The sequence below is a fragment of the Saimiri boliviensis genome, chromosome 12 (assembly GCF_048565385.1).
Source record: "Saimiri boliviensis isolate mSaiBol1 chromosome 12, mSaiBol1.pri, whole genome shotgun sequence".
Lineage (NCBI taxonomy): Eukaryota > Metazoa > Chordata > Mammalia > Primates > Cebidae > Saimiri > Saimiri boliviensis.
In genome coordinates, this window is record NC_133460.1 from 35,550,486 (window position 1) to 35,567,969 (window position 17,484).

At 49.1% G+C, this 17,484-nt stretch overlaps 1 protein-coding gene across 4 annotated transcripts in view; it reads left to right on the forward strand.

Moving 5' to 3' along the window:
• Positions 1–2,667: 2,667 nt before the first annotated feature.
• The window catches only part of TVP23A (trans-golgi network vesicle protein 23 homolog A), a 66,062-nt gene continuing 51,245 nt past the window's right edge, over positions 2,668–17,484 (forward strand). For all 4 annotated transcript variants that reach the window (XR_012512814.1, XR_744976.3, XR_744977.3 and 1 more), the window contains exons 1-2: positions 2,668–3,118; positions 3,453–3,532. Coding sequence is in view for 1 of the 4 variants with exons in the window: in XM_010339364.3 (XP_010337666.1) it covers positions 3,110–3,118; positions 3,453–3,532 (89 nt within the window). In the remaining 3 variants the exon portion in view is untranslated. The remainder of the gene's footprint in view (positions 3,119–3,452; positions 3,533–17,484) is intronic.

Genomic DNA, 17,484 nt, shown 5'->3' on the forward strand with positions numbered 1-17,484 from the left:
CCAGTTTGAAAACCAATGATGAGTACTCTTGGCAACCCTCAGACCCTCTGCCCACCCCACAGACTCAGGAAGCTGACCCCACAGAGGGCTGTCTGGGCCATGTGTAGCGGGAGGTACTTTATTCTGAGGAGGGAATAACAGGGCTTCACATGTGGCCCCAGCATCTGTATCCTCAGCTCTCTGCCCCATGTGGACAGGTCAGGAGGGAAAGAAGTGACCCTGTATTTATAGAGCGACCTCCAGATGGCAGGAACTGTGGATATTTCTGGAGGGATCTCCAACCCAGTGGCTGAGAATGACAGTTGGTCCTGAGTGGGGATTCCAAGGGGGTTTTCCCATGAGTCCGGGAGACCCAACTCAACAAATAGCCACAGCTGGTGATTCTTGGGGTCAGAGGAAAAGCCCCTAAATGTTCTGCAATGACTTCTTCCCTCCTTCCCACTTCCTTCCTGATATCCCCCCCCACCCCCCAGTCTACTGGGGCCCAGCTGGGAGTGGTTTTATCCATTCACCCTTCTGGGCAGGAATAGTTCACAGGCCTTTCTAGAAAACCAGGCCTGGTGGTTTAGATCTTTAAAATTCAAAGGGTGGTCCAGGGAACCGCAGCATCAACTTCTCCCTGAACTCCTAGAAATGCAGAATCTCAGCCGGACGTCATGGCACACCTGTAATCCCAACCCTTTGGGAAGCCAAGGCAGGGGGATCACTTGAGGTCAGGAGTTCAAGACAGACCTGGCCAACATGGTGAAACTCTGTCTCTACTAAAAGCTGGGCTTGGTGGTGTGTGCCTGTAGTCTCATCTGTTCGAGAGGCTGAGGGAGGAGAATCGCTTGAACCTGGGAGGTGGAGGTTGCCCTGAGGCAAGGCTGAGCTTGCACTCCAGCCTGGGTGATAGAGTAAGACTCCGTCTAAAAAAAAAAAAAAGAAAGAAGAAAAGAAAAGAGGAAAGAATGCAGGATCTCAGGCCCTGCCCAGATCCCTGAGTCAGCATCCGACTTCTAAGCAGACCCCAGGAGATTCATTTGCAGATTAAGGGGTCAGAAGCACTCATTTAAATCACTGGTTCTTCACCTTGCAGCCCAATGCCTGGGAGCTTTAAAAGCACTGGTATAGGGTCCCACCCCCCAGAGAGCCTGATTTAATTGGTCCATAACACGACGCAGGCAGTGGGTCTTTTACACCAAATTGCAGCAGAGTTTGGTGTGTGTGTGTACATATATATATATATATATATATATTTTTTTAAACCTCAGTTCCTGAAGATGGCATAGTAGAAGTCGGGCGTGGTGGCTCATGCCTGCAATCCCAGCTCTTTGGGAGGCCAAGGTACATGGATCACCTGAGGTCAGGAGTTGGAGACCAGCCTGGCCAACATGGTGAAACCCCCTCTCTACTAAAAATACAAAAATTAGCCAGGTGTGGTGGCAGGCGCCTGTAATCCCAGCTACTTGGGAGGCTGAGGCAGGAGAAATGCAGGAATATGGGAGGTGGAGGTTGTAGTGAGCTGAGATTGTGCCATTGCATTCCAGCCTGGGTGACAAGAGGAAAACTCCATCTCAAAAAAGAAAAAAAGAGAGAGAGAGATGGCATAGGACGGGCATCCCCAAACTACGGGCTGGGCCGCATGTGGCCCCCTGAGGCCATTTATCCGGCCCCCCACCGCACTTCAGGAAGGGTCACCTCTTTCATTGGTGGTCAGTGAGAGGAGCACAGTATGTGGCGGCCCTCCAATGGTCTGAGGGAGAGTGAACTGGACCCCTGTGTAAAAAGTTGGGGGACCCCTGGCATAGGAGAAAGCACCCTCCCTCCACACACACCTGGCAGGCCCCTCTTGTGGGGTCAGCTTAGGGAATTGGGGTGGGGGCAGAGGGCGGGAAGGCTGGAACCCAGCCCCAGGATCAGAGATGAGACAGCTCCTGCCTCTGTCTCCATCCACGGAGGCCAGCAGTGGGAGAAATGTGTCAGGGGCTTGTGGCCCAGGAGCCTTCTTTGGGGGTGACCAGTGGTGGGGGAGGGAAAAGGGAGGACCAGCGGCCTTGGTATCTTGATGCTTAGCCCTTTGCCCGTGGGTGGGGCATCAGGACAGGGAGAGGGCACTCAGGAGAGGAGAGTGACCGTGTCCTGGGCCAGGAAAGACCCTCAGGTGACAAGTTTCTTTCCTGCGAGATACCCAGGAAGACTTTCAGATCAAGAAACACTACTATTACTGTCAATAATAATTCTATGCTTAATTAAGTGCCTGGCGCAGAGATGGACGCAGATCTCACTGCGGTTCTGCAGCTGTGGCTGCAGCAGCCTCATCATCCCTTAAAAGGCAGATGAGGCCAGGTGTGGGGACTCACTCCTGTAATCCCAGCACTTTGGGAGGCCGAGGGAGGAGGATGGCTTGAACTTACGTGTTCAAGACCAGCCTGGGCAACATAATGAGACCCTGCTCTCTACAAAAAAACAAAAAATTAGCCAGGTGTGGTGGTGCAGCCTGTGGTCCCAGCTATTCGGGAGGCTGAGGCTGGAGGATTGCTTGAGCCCAGGAGTTTGAGGCCACAGTGAGCTATGATGGCACCTCTGCCCTCCAGCCTGGCTGGCTGAGTGAGGCCCTGTCTCTGGGTGTGAGGGCGGGGAGGGGAAGGCAGATTCTATGGCCCCCCTCCAGGCCTTCCACATCCCCTGGGCCGGGACTGAGACCCTGCTTTTCACAAGGGTCCTAGGAATTTCATTCGCGCGGAGACTGTTGAGAAACACCGACAGCCCCGAATGCGGCCGCCCACCACGGAGAGTCGTTCATCGCCTCATCAATCACTCCCTCCAAGTCCACGCGCCGTGCACACCTGGAGCCCACGCACCCGCTCGCTCCTCCCATTCCTCCCAGTATCTCCGTCAGCTGTTCCCGACGCCGCGTTCTGGCCGGGGCGAGTCCGCACCCGGCCGAGCCCCCTCCCCAGCCCGCGGCTGCGCCCTGGGCCCCGAGCGCCCCGCCCCCACCGCGGGTCCCGCGCCCACCGCCCGCTGCCCGCAGCCGCCCACCCGGCATCCGAGCTTTTCGGCGGCGGCGACGGGCGGAGCTGGAGCCCCGGGCCTGGACGCCAGGTGGGCGCCTGGGACGGTGGTGATGAAACAGGTAGGGCCGCGGGGATGCTGGGGCTGGAGGTGGGGCGGGGACGGGAGGCGCCTGCGGGGGCGCGGGAGAAGCCGGGAGAGGAGGAGGGACGCGCCAGGGCCTGGGGCTGGGCTGCTGGAGGCTGCGGGGTTGCGGGGGAGCGGGCATGGCTTTGCCACTGCGGCCGCAGCCGAGGGGCCGGGCCAGCTCGGAGGGTCCTTGGGAACCCAGCGGTGTGCTAGTGGAGTCCAGGCCCTGGAAGACAGGGCGGGTGGCTTGGGCGGGTGGCCTGGGCGGGTAGGGTGGGGGTGTGCGCCGTGCCCCGGCCTGCCACCTGCCCTTGCTGTCCCCGCAGGCCCTGGTGGACGATACGGAAGATGTGTCCCTGGACTTTGGGAACGAGGAGGAGCTGGCCTTTAGGAAAGCCAAGATCAGGTGTGTTGGGATAGAGCTTGGGGCCGGCGTCCCCCAAAGCTGCAAATTCATTCATTTAGTCATTCATTCAAAATATATTGAGCACCTACTGTGTGCCAGGCTGAGGACACAACTGTGGGGACACATCCCTGCCCTCCTGGAGCCTGCACTGGGGGAGGGAGGAAGCAGGGATGGCGCTCACATTGAACAGGCAAAGAGATTGATGAGATGATTGAATGTGAGAAGAAAACCAGACCTGTGATGAAAGACAAGGTAACTAGGGAAAGCCACTTGCCTTAGTGTAGCCACGGAGGGCCTCTCTGAGGAGGTGGCATTTGAGCTGAGACCTGAATGATGAGAAGCAGCCTGCCATGGGAGACTCCAGAGGAAGAGTGTTCCAAGCTGAGGGAACAGCCAGTGCAAAGGCCCTGGGGCTGTGTTGGAAGATCAGAGAAAGGCCACTGAGGCTAGAGGGGAGCAGGCTTGGCAAGGGGCTGGACAAGTGAAAGAGGGCTTGGAGTTTTATTCTAATCCCCGCTGAGTCTAGTTAGACAGACTTGTCCTGGGTCTAGCCACTTACCTGCCTGAGACCCCCTAGCATCTCAGAAGTTGGCAGGACCAAGGCATGAAGCATGACCAGGGAACATGGTTGCAGATAGCCCAGGCAGCAGCCATTTCTAGAAATGACCAGGGAACATGGTTGCAGATAGCCCAGGCAGCAGCCATTTCTAGAAATGACCAGGGAACATGGTTGCAGATAGCCCAGGCAGCAGCCATTTCTGGAAATGACCAGGGAACATGGTTGCAGATAGCCCAGGCAGCAGCCATTTCTAGAAATGACCAGGGAACATGGTTGCAGATAGCCCAGGCAGCAGCCATTTCTAGAAATGACCAGGGAACATGGTTGCAGATAGCCCAGACAGCAGCCATTTCTAGAAATGACCAGGGAACATGGTTGCAGATAGCCCAGGCAGCAGCCATTTCTAGAAATGACCAGTGAACATGGTTGCAGATAGCCCAGGCAGCAGCCATTTCTAGAAATGACCAGTGAACATGGTTGCTGATGTCCCAGGTGGCAGCCACTTCTAGAAACACCCACAGCTCAGCCTCACTCTCCTTCCAGCTATCAGAGCTACCAGGCATGTGGCAGGCCCTGGCACCTAAATGCCATTCCTTGTAAAGTCTCTTTTCTTAAAATCAAACTCTGATTCAAACCTAGCAAACCTCAGACAGGAATAGATTGTATTAGTTTCCTGTGACTGCTGGTAGAAATTACCATTATCACCTTGGCTTAAGACAAAAGAAGTTTATTCTCCTGCAGTTCTGGAAGCCAGAAATCAGAGTCAGTTTTCCTGGGTTGAAACCAAGGTGGCAGCCGGGCCACACTCCCGTCAGAGCTAGGGGGAAATCCGTCCTTTGCCTTTTCCGGCTTGCTTTCTCCATCTTTAAGGCCAGCAGTTACAGTATCTTCAGACTTCTCTCTGCTCTGTAGTCAAGTGACTGCGTGTGTGTGTGTGTGTGTGTGTGTGTGTGTGTGTGTGTGAGAAGTTTCCCTGTACCTCTTTCTTTTAAGGACTGTTGTGATGACATTTAGCTTCCACCCAGATAATCTAGGGTAACCTTTGCATCTCGGGATCCTTAATTATAGGCTGAGTGCAGTGGCTCATGCCTGTAATCCTAGCACTTTGGGAAGCCAAGGCGGGCAGATCACTTGAGGTCAGAAGTTTGCAGCCAACATGGCAAAACCCTGTCTCTACCAAAAAATAGAAAAATTAGCCGGGTAGAGTGGCACGCACCTGTAATCCCAGCCACTTGGGAGGCTAAGGAAGGAGAATCGCTTGAACCCGGGAGGCAGAGGCTGCAGTGAGCTGAGTTCACACCACTATATTCCAGCCTGGGCAGCAGAGTGAGACCCTGTCTCAAAAAACACAAAAAGTCTTAATTAAATTACATCTGCAAAGTTCCTTTTGCCATGTAAGGTAGCCATTACAATTTCTGGGGATTAGAATCTCGTTTTCTTTTTTTTTTTTTTTTTTTTTGAGATAGGGTTTTGCTCTGTTGCTGAGGCTAGAGTGCAGTGGTACAGTCATCGCTCACTGAAACCTCAAACTTTTGGGTTCAAGTGATCCTACTGCCTCAGCCTCCCAAGTGGCTAGGACTACAGGTGTTGCCACCATGCCCGGCTGATTTTTTAAAAATTTAATTTTGTAGAGATGGAGTCTTGCTCTGTTGTCCAGGCTGATCTGGAACTCTCAGCCTTAAGTGCTCTTCCCGCGTCAGCCTCTCGTAGCCCTGGGATTATAGGCAGCAGGAGGAGGTAACAGCTAAGCTGGGACCCACAGGTGGGGTGGAGTTAGTTAAGCTGGAAAGGGTAGATAAACCATTGGGAGGCTTGGAGGTAAGGTTATGAATTTAGGGTGGTTCCCTGTGGCTCAAGACCCAGGTGCTGGGGAGTGGCCTGAGTGGAGGTTGAGGCCAGACCCTGGAACACTCAGCAACCAAGCTCCAAGCTCTGGAGGTGCATTGTCTACTGAACCGTCTACGAGGTTAGGGCTCTGCCTTTATTTGTGCTGTGCAGCATGGTGGCACCAGCCGCCTGTGGTGGTTGAATATCTGAAATGTGGCCAGGGTGACTGAGAGACAGCTGTTTTGATATTATTTACTTTTAATGAATTTGAATGTAAACAGCCACATGTGGATGTGGCATTGGGCAGTGCAGTTCTAGAGTTTGGTCACCGTGGAAGGATTTTGTTCAGGGCAGTGATGTGATCAGGATTGCAGGTTGGAGGCCGGATTGTTGGAGTGGAAGGAGGCTAGGAGATCAGACCAAGGCACTGGCAGGGATGATGGAGAACAGGGGCCCAGAGGCACAGGGGAGGTAGAAATCAGCCTGCCTTGCTGGTGGTTAAGATATGGGGTGAGGACAGGGATCATCAGGGTGATGCTCAGGTGCTAGTCTGGTGACTTAGGTGAAGAAGCACTTCTGGGGGAAAGATGCTGAGCTTAGAATGGTCCTTGTTAGGCTGTGTTGGAACATTCTAGTACTAGTGGACAGCTGGGAGGAGAGGCCAGGAGCTCCAGAGGTCATCAGGGCTGCAATTAGAGATCTGGGAGGCAGCTGCTCATGCATCCAGGTGGGGATGTTTGCGAACCACCCATCCCAGGATCCTCGATGTGACTAATGCAGATTCCTGGCTCTAGCCCTGGACTTACTTAACCTCCCAAAGTGCTGGGATCACAGGCGTGAGCCACTGCGCCTGGCCTACTTTTTTTTCAACTTAAAAAAAAATTGTGATTAAAAAAAAACCATAGCATAAAATTCCATCTTAGTCATTTTAAATTAACAGTTCAGTAGATTAAGTAGAGTCACGTTGCTGTGAAAAAGAACGTATTCATCTTGCAAAACTGAAACCCTGTACCGTTAAACAACTCTCCTTCCCCCAGCCCCTGGTAAACGCCATTCTCCTGTCTGTCTGTATGGATTTGACTACTCTAGGGACCCCATCAAAGTAGAATCATACAGTGTTTGTCCTTGTGTGACTGGCTTACTTCACTGAGCATAATGATGTTGTTCATCTGTGTTGCAAAATGTCCCAGAATTTCCTTCCTTTTTATGGCTGGATAATAATTCCATGGTATGAATGAACTATGCTTCGTTTATCCATTTATCCACCTGGGTTGTACCTCTTGCTGTTGTGAATAGTACTGGAATGAACGTGGGTAGCAAATCTCTCTTTGAGACTCCGCTTTCAATTATTTTGGCTGCATACTCAAAAGTGGGATTGCTAGATCCTATGGTAGTTCGATTTTTAATTTTTTAAGGAACCTCCATACTGTTTTCCACATCAGTTACGTTATTTTGCAATCTCCCGAACAGCGTACAAGGGTCCCAGTGTCTCTGCAGCCTTGCCAACATTGTTATTGTCTGTGTTTTTGATAGTAACCACCCGTGGATGTGATAACCATGTTATTTCATTGTGGTTTAGGTTGGCATTCCCCTAGTGGTTAATGATGCTGAACATTTTTTTCATGTGTTACATGTCCATTTGTATATCATTTTCGGAGAAATATCTATTCAAATCTTTTTCCCATTTCTGAATCGGGTTATTGGATTTTTGTTGTTGAGTTCTTTATCTCTTCTGGATATTAATATTTTCTCTTATTCTATAGGCTGCCCTGTTACTGTTGATTGTGTCTTCTGATGCACAAAAGATTTTAGGTTTAATGTCGTTCCATTTGTCTATTTGTACTTTTATTTCCTTTGCTCTGTGTGTGTGTGTGTGTCTGTGTGTGTGTGTTTGTGTGTGTGTGTGTGTGTGTGTGTGTGTGTTTGTATCTGTTTAATATAATTCACGGCGGGGCACTGTGGCTCATGCCTGTAATTCCAGCACTTTGGGAGGCTGAGGCAGGTGGATTGCTTGAGGCCAGGAGTTTGGGAGCAGCCTGGGCAACATGGCAAAACCCCATATCTACAAAAAATACAAAAAGTGACCAGACATGGGGACACACATCTGTAGTCCCAGCCACTTGGGAGGCTGAGGTAGGAAGATTGCTTTAGCCTGGGAGGTTGAGGCTGCGGTCAGTCATTATCAAACCACTGTGCCCTAGCCTGGGTGACACAGCAAGACCCAGTCTCAAAAAAACAAAAGAAACAAATACAAAGAAATATAATTCACATTCCACCAATTAACTCCTTAAAAGTGTACGATTCAGTGTGGTTTTTGTACATTCACAAGGTTGTACACACCACTATCTAGTTCCAGAAGTTTTTCACCGCCCTGAATGGGAATCCTGTACCCATTAAACAGTCCTTATCCATTTTCCACTTCCGCAACCCCCGGGAACCACTAATCTACTTTCTGTTTTTTTTTGGACATTTCATGTAAATGAAATCTGGGTTAGTCAGGGATCTCCAAAGAAACAAAACCAACAGGATATCTATAAATATGTAGAAAGAGATTTCCTATGAGGAATTCATTCATGCAATTAGGGAGGCTGAGAAGTCCCACGATCTGCCATCCACGAGCAGCAGGCTCAGGGACGCTGGTGGCGTAATACCCACCCTAGCCCGAAGGCCTGGGAACTAGGGGAGCCTACAGTGTCTCCAGCTGAATCTGAAAGCTCCAGAACAGACCGACCAGCATGTAAATCCTGGTCTGAGTACAAAGGCCCCAAAACCAGGAGATATGATATCTGAGAGCAGATGAGGACAGATATCCCAGCTCAAGCAGGAAGGGGAAATTGCCTCTTCCTTTTTTTGTTGTATTCAGGCCCTCAAAGGATTGGATAATGCGCATCCAGATTGAGAAAGGTGGGTCTTCTTTTTTCTTTCTTTTTCTTTTTTTTTGAGACGGAGTTTCGCTCTTGTTACCCAGGCTGGAGTGCAATGGCGCGATCTCGGCTCACCGCAACCTCCGCCTCCTGAGTTCAGACAATTCTCCTGCCTCAGCCTCCTGAGTAGCTGGGATTACAGGCATGCGTCACCATGCCCAGCTAATTTTTTAAAATTTTTAGTAGAGACGGGGTTTCACCATGTTGACCAGGATGGTCTTGATCTCTTGACCTTGTGATCCACCCGCCTCGGCCTCCCAAAGTGCTGGGATTACAGGCATGAGCCTCTTTTTTTTTGAGACAGGATCTTGCTCTGTCACCCAGGCTGGAATGCCATGGTGTGATTTCAACTCACTGCAGCCTCTACCTCCCGGGTTCAATTGATCCTCCTGCCTCAGTCTCCTGAGTAGCTGGAACTACAGGCATGTTCCACCATGCCTGGTGAATTTTTCTATTTTTTGTAGAGACGGGGTCTCACTATGTTGCTCAGGCTGGTCTTGAGCTTCTGAGCTCAAGTGATCCTCCCACCTTGGCCTCTCAAAATGCTGGGATTATAGCCATGAGCCACTGCGTGAGGGTGCATCTTCTTTTCTCAGTCAACCAATTCAAATGCGAATTTTCCCCCCAGAAACACCTTCACAGACCCAGATGTCATCTGGGCATCCCTTAGCCCAGTCTAGACGACACATGTTTTGTACAGTATGTGGCTTTTTGTCTGGCTTCTTTCACTTAGCATATTTTCCAGGTTCATCCCTGTTCTGGTATTTATCATTATTTTGTGACATGGTAATTGCCCTATAAACTGCATACCTCGACCATACCTCGGCTTTCCATTGAAACTCGTCTCTGTAACCCTAATGTGACAGGCAAGCAGTCCAAACCAACGCCATTTTGGCCCCTGCATTTTAAGAAAAACTAAGACTTGTAATAAGTAACTAAGGTCTGTAATTTCCACCCTACTCAGACAATGTGTAAACTAACACTTACCTTGACTTCTGTGAACCATTTAAGTAACAATCGGAATGTCCAAAGCCCCTCACCCTCACCCCTGCCCAGGAGGTGGTTTACGCAATGTCCAAAGTTCCCTGGCCCTCAGAATGTCCAAAGCCCCTCGCCCTCACCCCCGCCCAAGGTGGTTTATGGGCATAAAAGGTCTTGACACCCTCCTTTCGGGGCCATGAGTTAGAGCAGGCATCCCCAAACTTTTTACACAGGGGGCCAGTTCACTGTCCCTCAGACCGTTGGAGGGCCACCACATACTGTGCTCCTCTCACTGACCACCAATGAAAGAGGTGCCCCTTCCTGAAGTGCGGCGGGGGGTGGGGGGAGCTGGATAAATGGCCTCAGGGGGCCGCATGCGGCCCAGGCCGCAGTTTGGGGATGCCTGGGTTAGAGAGATGCTAGTCCTCCGTTGCCTCTGGCCACAAAGACCCTGTAATTTGGCCTAGTCTTTGTCTCGGTGCTAATTTCACGCTCGCTCGGTTACAACAATTTTATTCTTTTTGATGGTCAAATAATCATCCATTGTGTGGACACACCACGTTTTATCCATTCATAAGTTGATGGGCATTTGAGTTGTTTCTGCTTTCCTATTGTTATGAATAATGTTGCTATGAATGTTTATGTACATGCTTTTTTGGGGCATACATTTTTGGTTCTCTTGGGCACATACCTATGAGCAGAATTGCTGGGCCATATGGTAACTCCGTTTTAGCCATGCCATGTTGCAGACCAACTGTGAGTGTTGTGGGTTTCTAGCTGCCTTGGGGTGCAGGAGGAGCCTGGGCTTTAAGTCAGACAGACCGGGATCTTGATCCTACCATTCCATAGCCAAGTGACTGCATGTCCACAGTACAGTTCTGGACCCCCAGCTGGCAGATGCAAATAGGCTTCCATATAAAACACGTTTCCTCAGCTCTATAGGAAGGCAGAGGTAGAGCGTCTTCAGCTCATTGGGAGATCTGGTCCCTGCACCCACATAGCTTCTCTTCCTCTATCACTAAAAGATCATGTCACGTTGCCACAGGCAAGAGCCAAAGTACCATGGGTCACCTTGAATCATAGAAGCTGTAGCCTCTGTTTCCCACAAGCCTGTTCTATGACTCTTTACCCAGACTCAAGGCCTGCTGGCCATCTCAGTCCCTCCAGTGCAGGGGCAGTTGTTGGCAGATACAACAGTCCTGGTGGAGCCTCTATGCTATGGGAGGCCAGTGTCATTGCCAGGCAGGCCCCCATCAGCCTGGGCAGGTTGCTAACCCTAGACTCACAGTGACCTTGAACTTCAACAGTGACCTCGGTACCTTTGGGGTCCCCACTTTTCTCTTCTGTAAATGGGGATGATGGTGGCTGTATGGTAAGGTTGTAAAAAGGATTGAATAAGGTGGACAATGTGTTTAGGGCGCCTGGCAGAGCTCCTGATGCCCCTTGTGGGCTTTGTAAGTGGTACCTGTTATTTTGATCATGAGTGTGACTTCCACATCCTGGGCTGGGCAGAGGCAAGTTCTCAGCTGGCACGGGACATCCCACTGTGGTTCTCCCTGGAGTTAGAAATGGTCCTTCCTATGGGAAGTTATTTCATGCCTTCAAGGCACTGTTTTCACAGAATTCCTCTGAACCCAAAGGTCATGGGCTCCCATGAATTCTCATGCAAAGCAGGAGAGTCTCTTCCTGCCACAGACAGATTTCTTAGATCTGATTTTAGTTTCAGTTGTCACAGCTGGTTTGTTTGCAGGGTTTGGCCAGTATTTCTTTTTCTTTTGGGGAGTTGTTGGGGGATAGGGTCTTGCTCTGTTGCCCAGGCTGGAGTGCAGTGGTGTAATCATGGTTCACTGCAGCCTCAAACTCCTGAGCTCAAGCAATCCTCCTTTCTCAGCCTCCTCAGTAGCTTGTACCACCACACCCTGCTAATTTTTTTTCAAGTTTTATTTTTTGCAGAGGCAGGGTCTCAAACTCCTAGCCTCAAGTGATTCTCTGCCTTGGCTTCCCAAAGTGCTGGGATTAAAGGTGTGAGCCACTGCGCCCAGCCTGATTAGTATTTCTTGGTTGGCCCTTGTTTAGTCTAGAAAATGTCATATTAAAAAGATCATTGTCCTATGGTCTCAGACACTACAGGAAGTCACATGTTAGTGGGCCTATGTCTTCAGGCAAACATGTGAGATAAAAACTACCCCTGAAAATCCCTAACTAGCTCATCAAGTAAGTTTTGTCTTTCAAGAAGTCTTCAGCAATCACTTTATCTGACCTTGGATACAGCAGCAATCCTGAACATAAGCCCCAGGTGAAATTGTCAGCTGCTTTTTGGGAGGAAGTTATGTTGATTGAAAAATAACAATAGCAAACACTTCCCTAGTGCTTATGATATGCAAACACTATTCTGGGCATTTTATTTAGCGGACTTCATTTCATGTGCATTGCAAACCTAGGCACAATTATTTTCTCAGAGTTGAGGTGAAAAAGACTGAGGCTGAGAGAGAGAGTTGAGTGAGTTGCTTAATGTCACACACCTGTTCACTTCAGTGAGGGGATTTGAGCCTGACAAAGTGGCGGGTGCATCTGTAATGCCAGTTACTAGGGAGGCTGAGGTGGGAGGATGGATTTAGTCCAGGAGTCTGAGTCCAGCCTGGATAACACAGCAAGTCCCCACCATTAAAAAGAAAAAAAGAGGAGATTTGAACCCTTGGAATCTGGCTCTAGATTCCGTGTCTTATATTACGCTGTACACAGATACTGACAGGGCGAGGGACTCAGCTGAGAACAGCAGATTCAGGGCTTCCATCTTAGGCTTACCCTGGGGAGTACCTTATATTTTCCTCATGTAAATACTAATGCAGAATTGACCCCACTCTTTAGAGCAGCTTCCCAGCCTCGACACTCTGGATGTTTGAGGCAGATCATTCTGTGTTGTGGGGGCTGTCTGTGCATCATGGAATGCTGGACAGTGGCCCTGGCCCACCCACTACATGCCAGTAGCTTCCCATCCCTCAGTTCTGACAACCTCAAATGTCTCCTGATGTTGCCAAGTGTCCCCTAGCAGCCAGTTTCCCCCTGGTTGAGATCTCTGATGTAGATTATTCTCTGTGTGGGGTTTGGCTTGGATAAGGGAAATTTGTATGTGAGGGAAGTCAAAGCACCTCTATTTATTTATTTATTTATTTGAGATGGACTTTTGCTCTTGTTGCCCCGGCTGGAGTGCAATGGCGCGATCTCAACTCACTGCAACCTCCGCCTCCTGAGTTCAAGCAATTCTCCTGCCTCAGTCTCCTGAGTAGCTGGGATTATAGGCATGGACCACTACGCCCGGCTAATTTTTTGTATGTTTAGTAGAGACAGGGTTTCACCATGTTGGTCAGGCTGGCCTCGAACTCCTGACCTTGTGATCTGCCTCCCCCCGCCCCCCGCTCAGCCTGAGCCACTGCGCCTGGCCTCAAAGCACCGCCTAACACTTCTGTGTGTGGCATTGACTCAAGAGAAGCCGGAGATGTTGGGGGCAAGGAAAGAGAGGACACAGACGATGGTTTTAATGACCCCTTGGTGGGCATTCATCCTCTGAAATCAACTTGAGCACATCTCTAATTGCTACCCACTTACAGACATGCACACAGCACATCGTGCTCCCACACGCTAAGGAGAAGACTTTTAATTTTTCTTTGTTGATATTCTAGGAGTTCTGCTTACCTCAATAAGAGAGGACCCCTTATCCAGACCCCTGTCCCCTGAGCCTTTGGGGAACAAGTTATATGGTCACCAACTCTTTAAAATCTATTTCGAAATTATAGAAATGTGACACATAAGCTGGTCCCACCAAGAGCTACTGGTTGAATTTTAAGGAAGGTTCGTGATTACCAAGGAAAATAACCCGCAAAATGAAGGAACTAGACAAATTTCAGTTCTCTTTGATTAGGGCATGGCATTACATATTTTGAAATTAACTTCTTACATCTAAGGCAGCTTAACTTCCTCTTATTTATATTTCTTGTTCACATGAAATTATTGCTGTGCCCACCATAAAATCACTGAAGGGCCGGGTGCGGTGGCTCATGTCTGTAATCCTAGCACTTTGGGAGGCGGAGACGGGTGGGTTGCCTGAGCTCAACAGTTCGAGACTAGCCTGGGCAACATGGTGAAACCCCATCTCTACTAAAGTACAATCAGCTTGATGTGGTGACAGGTGCCTGTAATCCCAGCTGCTCAGGAGGTTGAGGCAATACAATTGCTTAAACCTGGGCAGTCGAAGTTGCAGTGAGCCAAGATTGTGCCACTGCATGCCAGCCTGGGTGATAAAACAAAACTCTGTCTCAAAAATAAATAAAGTAAAATCACTGAAAGGTGATTTCTGCTGACCTGTGACCCACATAATCTGGGAAGGCATTTGGGGAAAGAGGACATTTGTCAGGTTCCTTGATACATCATCTTGGACAGCAGCTTGACTGCATGAATCTGGACTATTTAGTACTTTTATTTTCTATTTTTTTTTGTCTTTTTTCATCAGCGTCCCTCAGGGAACTCCAGTGAACCAAAAGCTTACACTTCAGGGTCTCAGGCTCAATACCCGAGGATGCTGGCTCAGTAGGTGTAGAAATAGGTGTCAGAGGGCTGGGTGCGGTGGTTCACGCCTGTAATCCCAGCACTTTGGGAGGCTGAGGTGGGTGGATTACCCGAGGTCAGGAGTTTGAGATCAGCCTGACCAGCATGGTGAAACCTCATCTCTACTAAAAATACAAAACGATTAGCTGGGTGTGGTGGCGTGTGCCTGTAATCCCAGCTTCTTGGGAGGCTGAGGCAGGATAATTGTTTGAACCCAGGGGGCAGAGGTTGCGGTGAGCCGAGATCGTGCCATTGCACTCCAGCCTGGGCAACAAGAGTGAGACTCCGTCTCAAAAAAAAAAGGAAAAAAAAAAAAAAAAAAAAAAAAAGAAATGGGTGTCAGAGGCTCCTGTGATGCTGACATGCCCTGCACAGCTGGGAGTAGTTTTCTAGTTGTTCATGTCTGGATAAGTAGCTTATACTGGTTTATGTCTGTGTATATGTGTGTGGATGTTCACCTTCAGTAGGGAGGGAGCAGTTGTTGATGCATTGATACAGTGCTCAGCTCTGAGCTCTGTATTTTTTTTAAGCTGAAGTCTCGCTCTGTTGCCAGGCTGGAGTACAGTGCTGTGATCTTGGCTCACTGCAACCTCCGCCTCCTGGGGTTAAATGATTCTCCTGATTCAGCCTCCCAAGTAGCTGGGACTATAGGCATGCTCTGCCACGCCCAGCTAATTTTTGTATTTTTAGTAGAGGCGGCGGTTTCACCATGTTGGCCAGGATGGTCTTGAACTCCTGACCTCGTAATCCACCCACCTCCATCTCTCAAAGTGCTGGGATTACAGGTGTTAGCCACCATGCCCAGTCCCTGGAGCCTTTTTTTTTTTTTTTTTTTTTTAAATCACATTCTACTTGACTCTCTGAAGTTATCTTGTTTCAATCATTGCTTACATGTTTATGGTCTTCTTCCTAAGTAAAATGTCTGTATTCTAGCAGGAGATGCTGACAGCATTTCCTTAGTAAAGACCAACTCAGTAACTTGGGAGTGGAATGCAAGGGGGAAGACTTCTCCAGCCCAGCTCTTCACATGGAGCTCAGCCTTGCGGGTTCTATGGCCACCTGCTCACCCTTCACTCATGACAGAAGCAAGGAGGCTTCAGAGATGACTCAGAGCTAGCCACTCGTGTTCATGGATTCCCTGCATTACAATACAGATGTATCTCTCCCCTGGACTTTAAGATACTTTAGAATAAAAATTGCAAAGTGACAGCCGACTGACTCCAAGCCTCAGATATGTTCTTGTCAGCCAGGGAGATATTTTAAATTAATTTCAACTTAAAAGTAGAAAAGATCACATTAGGCTTGGTATGGTGGCTCATGCCTGTCATCCCGGCACTTTGGGAGGCTCAGGCAGGCAGATCACTTGAGGTTGGGAGTTTGAGACCAGCCTGGCCAACATGGTGAAATCCCATCTCTACTAAAAATAAAGAATTAGTCAGGTGTGGTGACACGCACCTGTAATCCCCACTACTCAGGAGGTTGAGGCATGAGAATCAGTTGAACTCAGGAGGTTGCAGTGAGCGGAGATTGTACCACTGCACTCCAGTCTGGGTGAGAGTGCAAGATTCCGTCTCAAAAAAAGAAAGAAAAAGAAAAGATTACATTAAAAATCTGGACTGCTGAGAATAGATGAACCCACTAAGACAGAGGCAGGTTGGTGGCTGCCGGAATCTGGGAGGAGGGTCGAGAATGGGGGCAAACTGCCCAAGGGGTACAGGTTTTTGCTTTGGAGAGATGGAAATGTTTGCGACCGCAGTACGAATTGTTCCCTTGGTGCCACTGAATTATTCACTTTACGGTGGTTAATTTTGTGGGATGTGAATTTCACGCCACTGAATTAGTTTTTAAAAATCTGATTGCTAGCTTTTCTGTTTGTTTGTTTTAAAGACAGTGTCTAGCTCCGTGGCCCAGGCTGGAGTGCAGTGGCACGATCATAGTTCACGGCAGCCTCAAGCTCCTGGGCTCAAGCGATCCTCCAGCCTCAGCCTCCGGAGTAGCTGGGACTGCAGGCATGTACCACTACACTCAGCTAATTTTTTTTGTTCTTTTTAGAGATGGGGTCCCTCTAGTTGTACAGGCTGGTCTCAGACTCCTAGCCTCAAGCGATCCTCCTGCCTTGGCCTTCCAAAGTGCTGGGGATTTCAGGCCTGAGCTGCTGTGTCTGGCCTGCTGGCTTCTTTTGGAAAGCTGTTGGAGCTGGGAGAATGGGTTGGAGTTGCTTGTGGGTGAGCCTTGGCCCCCACCCACCTCATTGACTTATGTATTTATTTATTTTTTCTACTGAAAATCTGTTTATTAAGGAGTTAACATTTTACAGAGTTGGTTCAATTCTTTATGGAACTTAAAATCCTGAGTTGCCCTTCAGTAATACAGATGTCTGCAGTACAGAGGTTTGTACAAAATACTATAATTACTGGTGCTTAGCATAACTAGAACTTCTTTTCTAGAACTTCCATTCGTCAGGTAAATAAAACACTTTGACCTTTCAAAGTTGCTACAACTTTAGGAGTTCACAGATTCCTATTTTTTCAGTTTTTTTTTTTTGAGACGGAGTTTCACTCTTGTTACCCAGCCTGGAGTGCAATGGCGCAATCTTGGCTCACCGCAACCTCCGCCTCCTGGGTTCAAGCAATTCTCCTGCCTCAGCCTCCTGAGTAGCTGGGATTACAGGCACACGCCACCATGCCCAGCTAGTTTTTTGTATTTTTAGTACAGACGGGGTTTCACCATGTTGACCAGGATGGTCTCGATCTCTTGACCTCGTGATCTACCTGCCTCAGCCTCCCAAAGTGCTGGGATTACAGGCTTGAGCCACCGCGCCCGGCCTTTTTCCAGTTTTTATTAGGACACTTTAAACCTTCAGGGACTAGAAGTCAACCCCCCCACACCCCCGCAAATAAAAGCCTCAGTCTGAACCAGCACTGAGAAACAGTAATGTCGGAAGTTCTTTTTCCACAGAGAGCAAAAATACAGATATGTTTACTAATTTATTTTCCAAGAAAGAGAATATACTTTGTATTTAGAGAACAAAAATGCTTGTCAGGAGTTGCTTTTGGAAA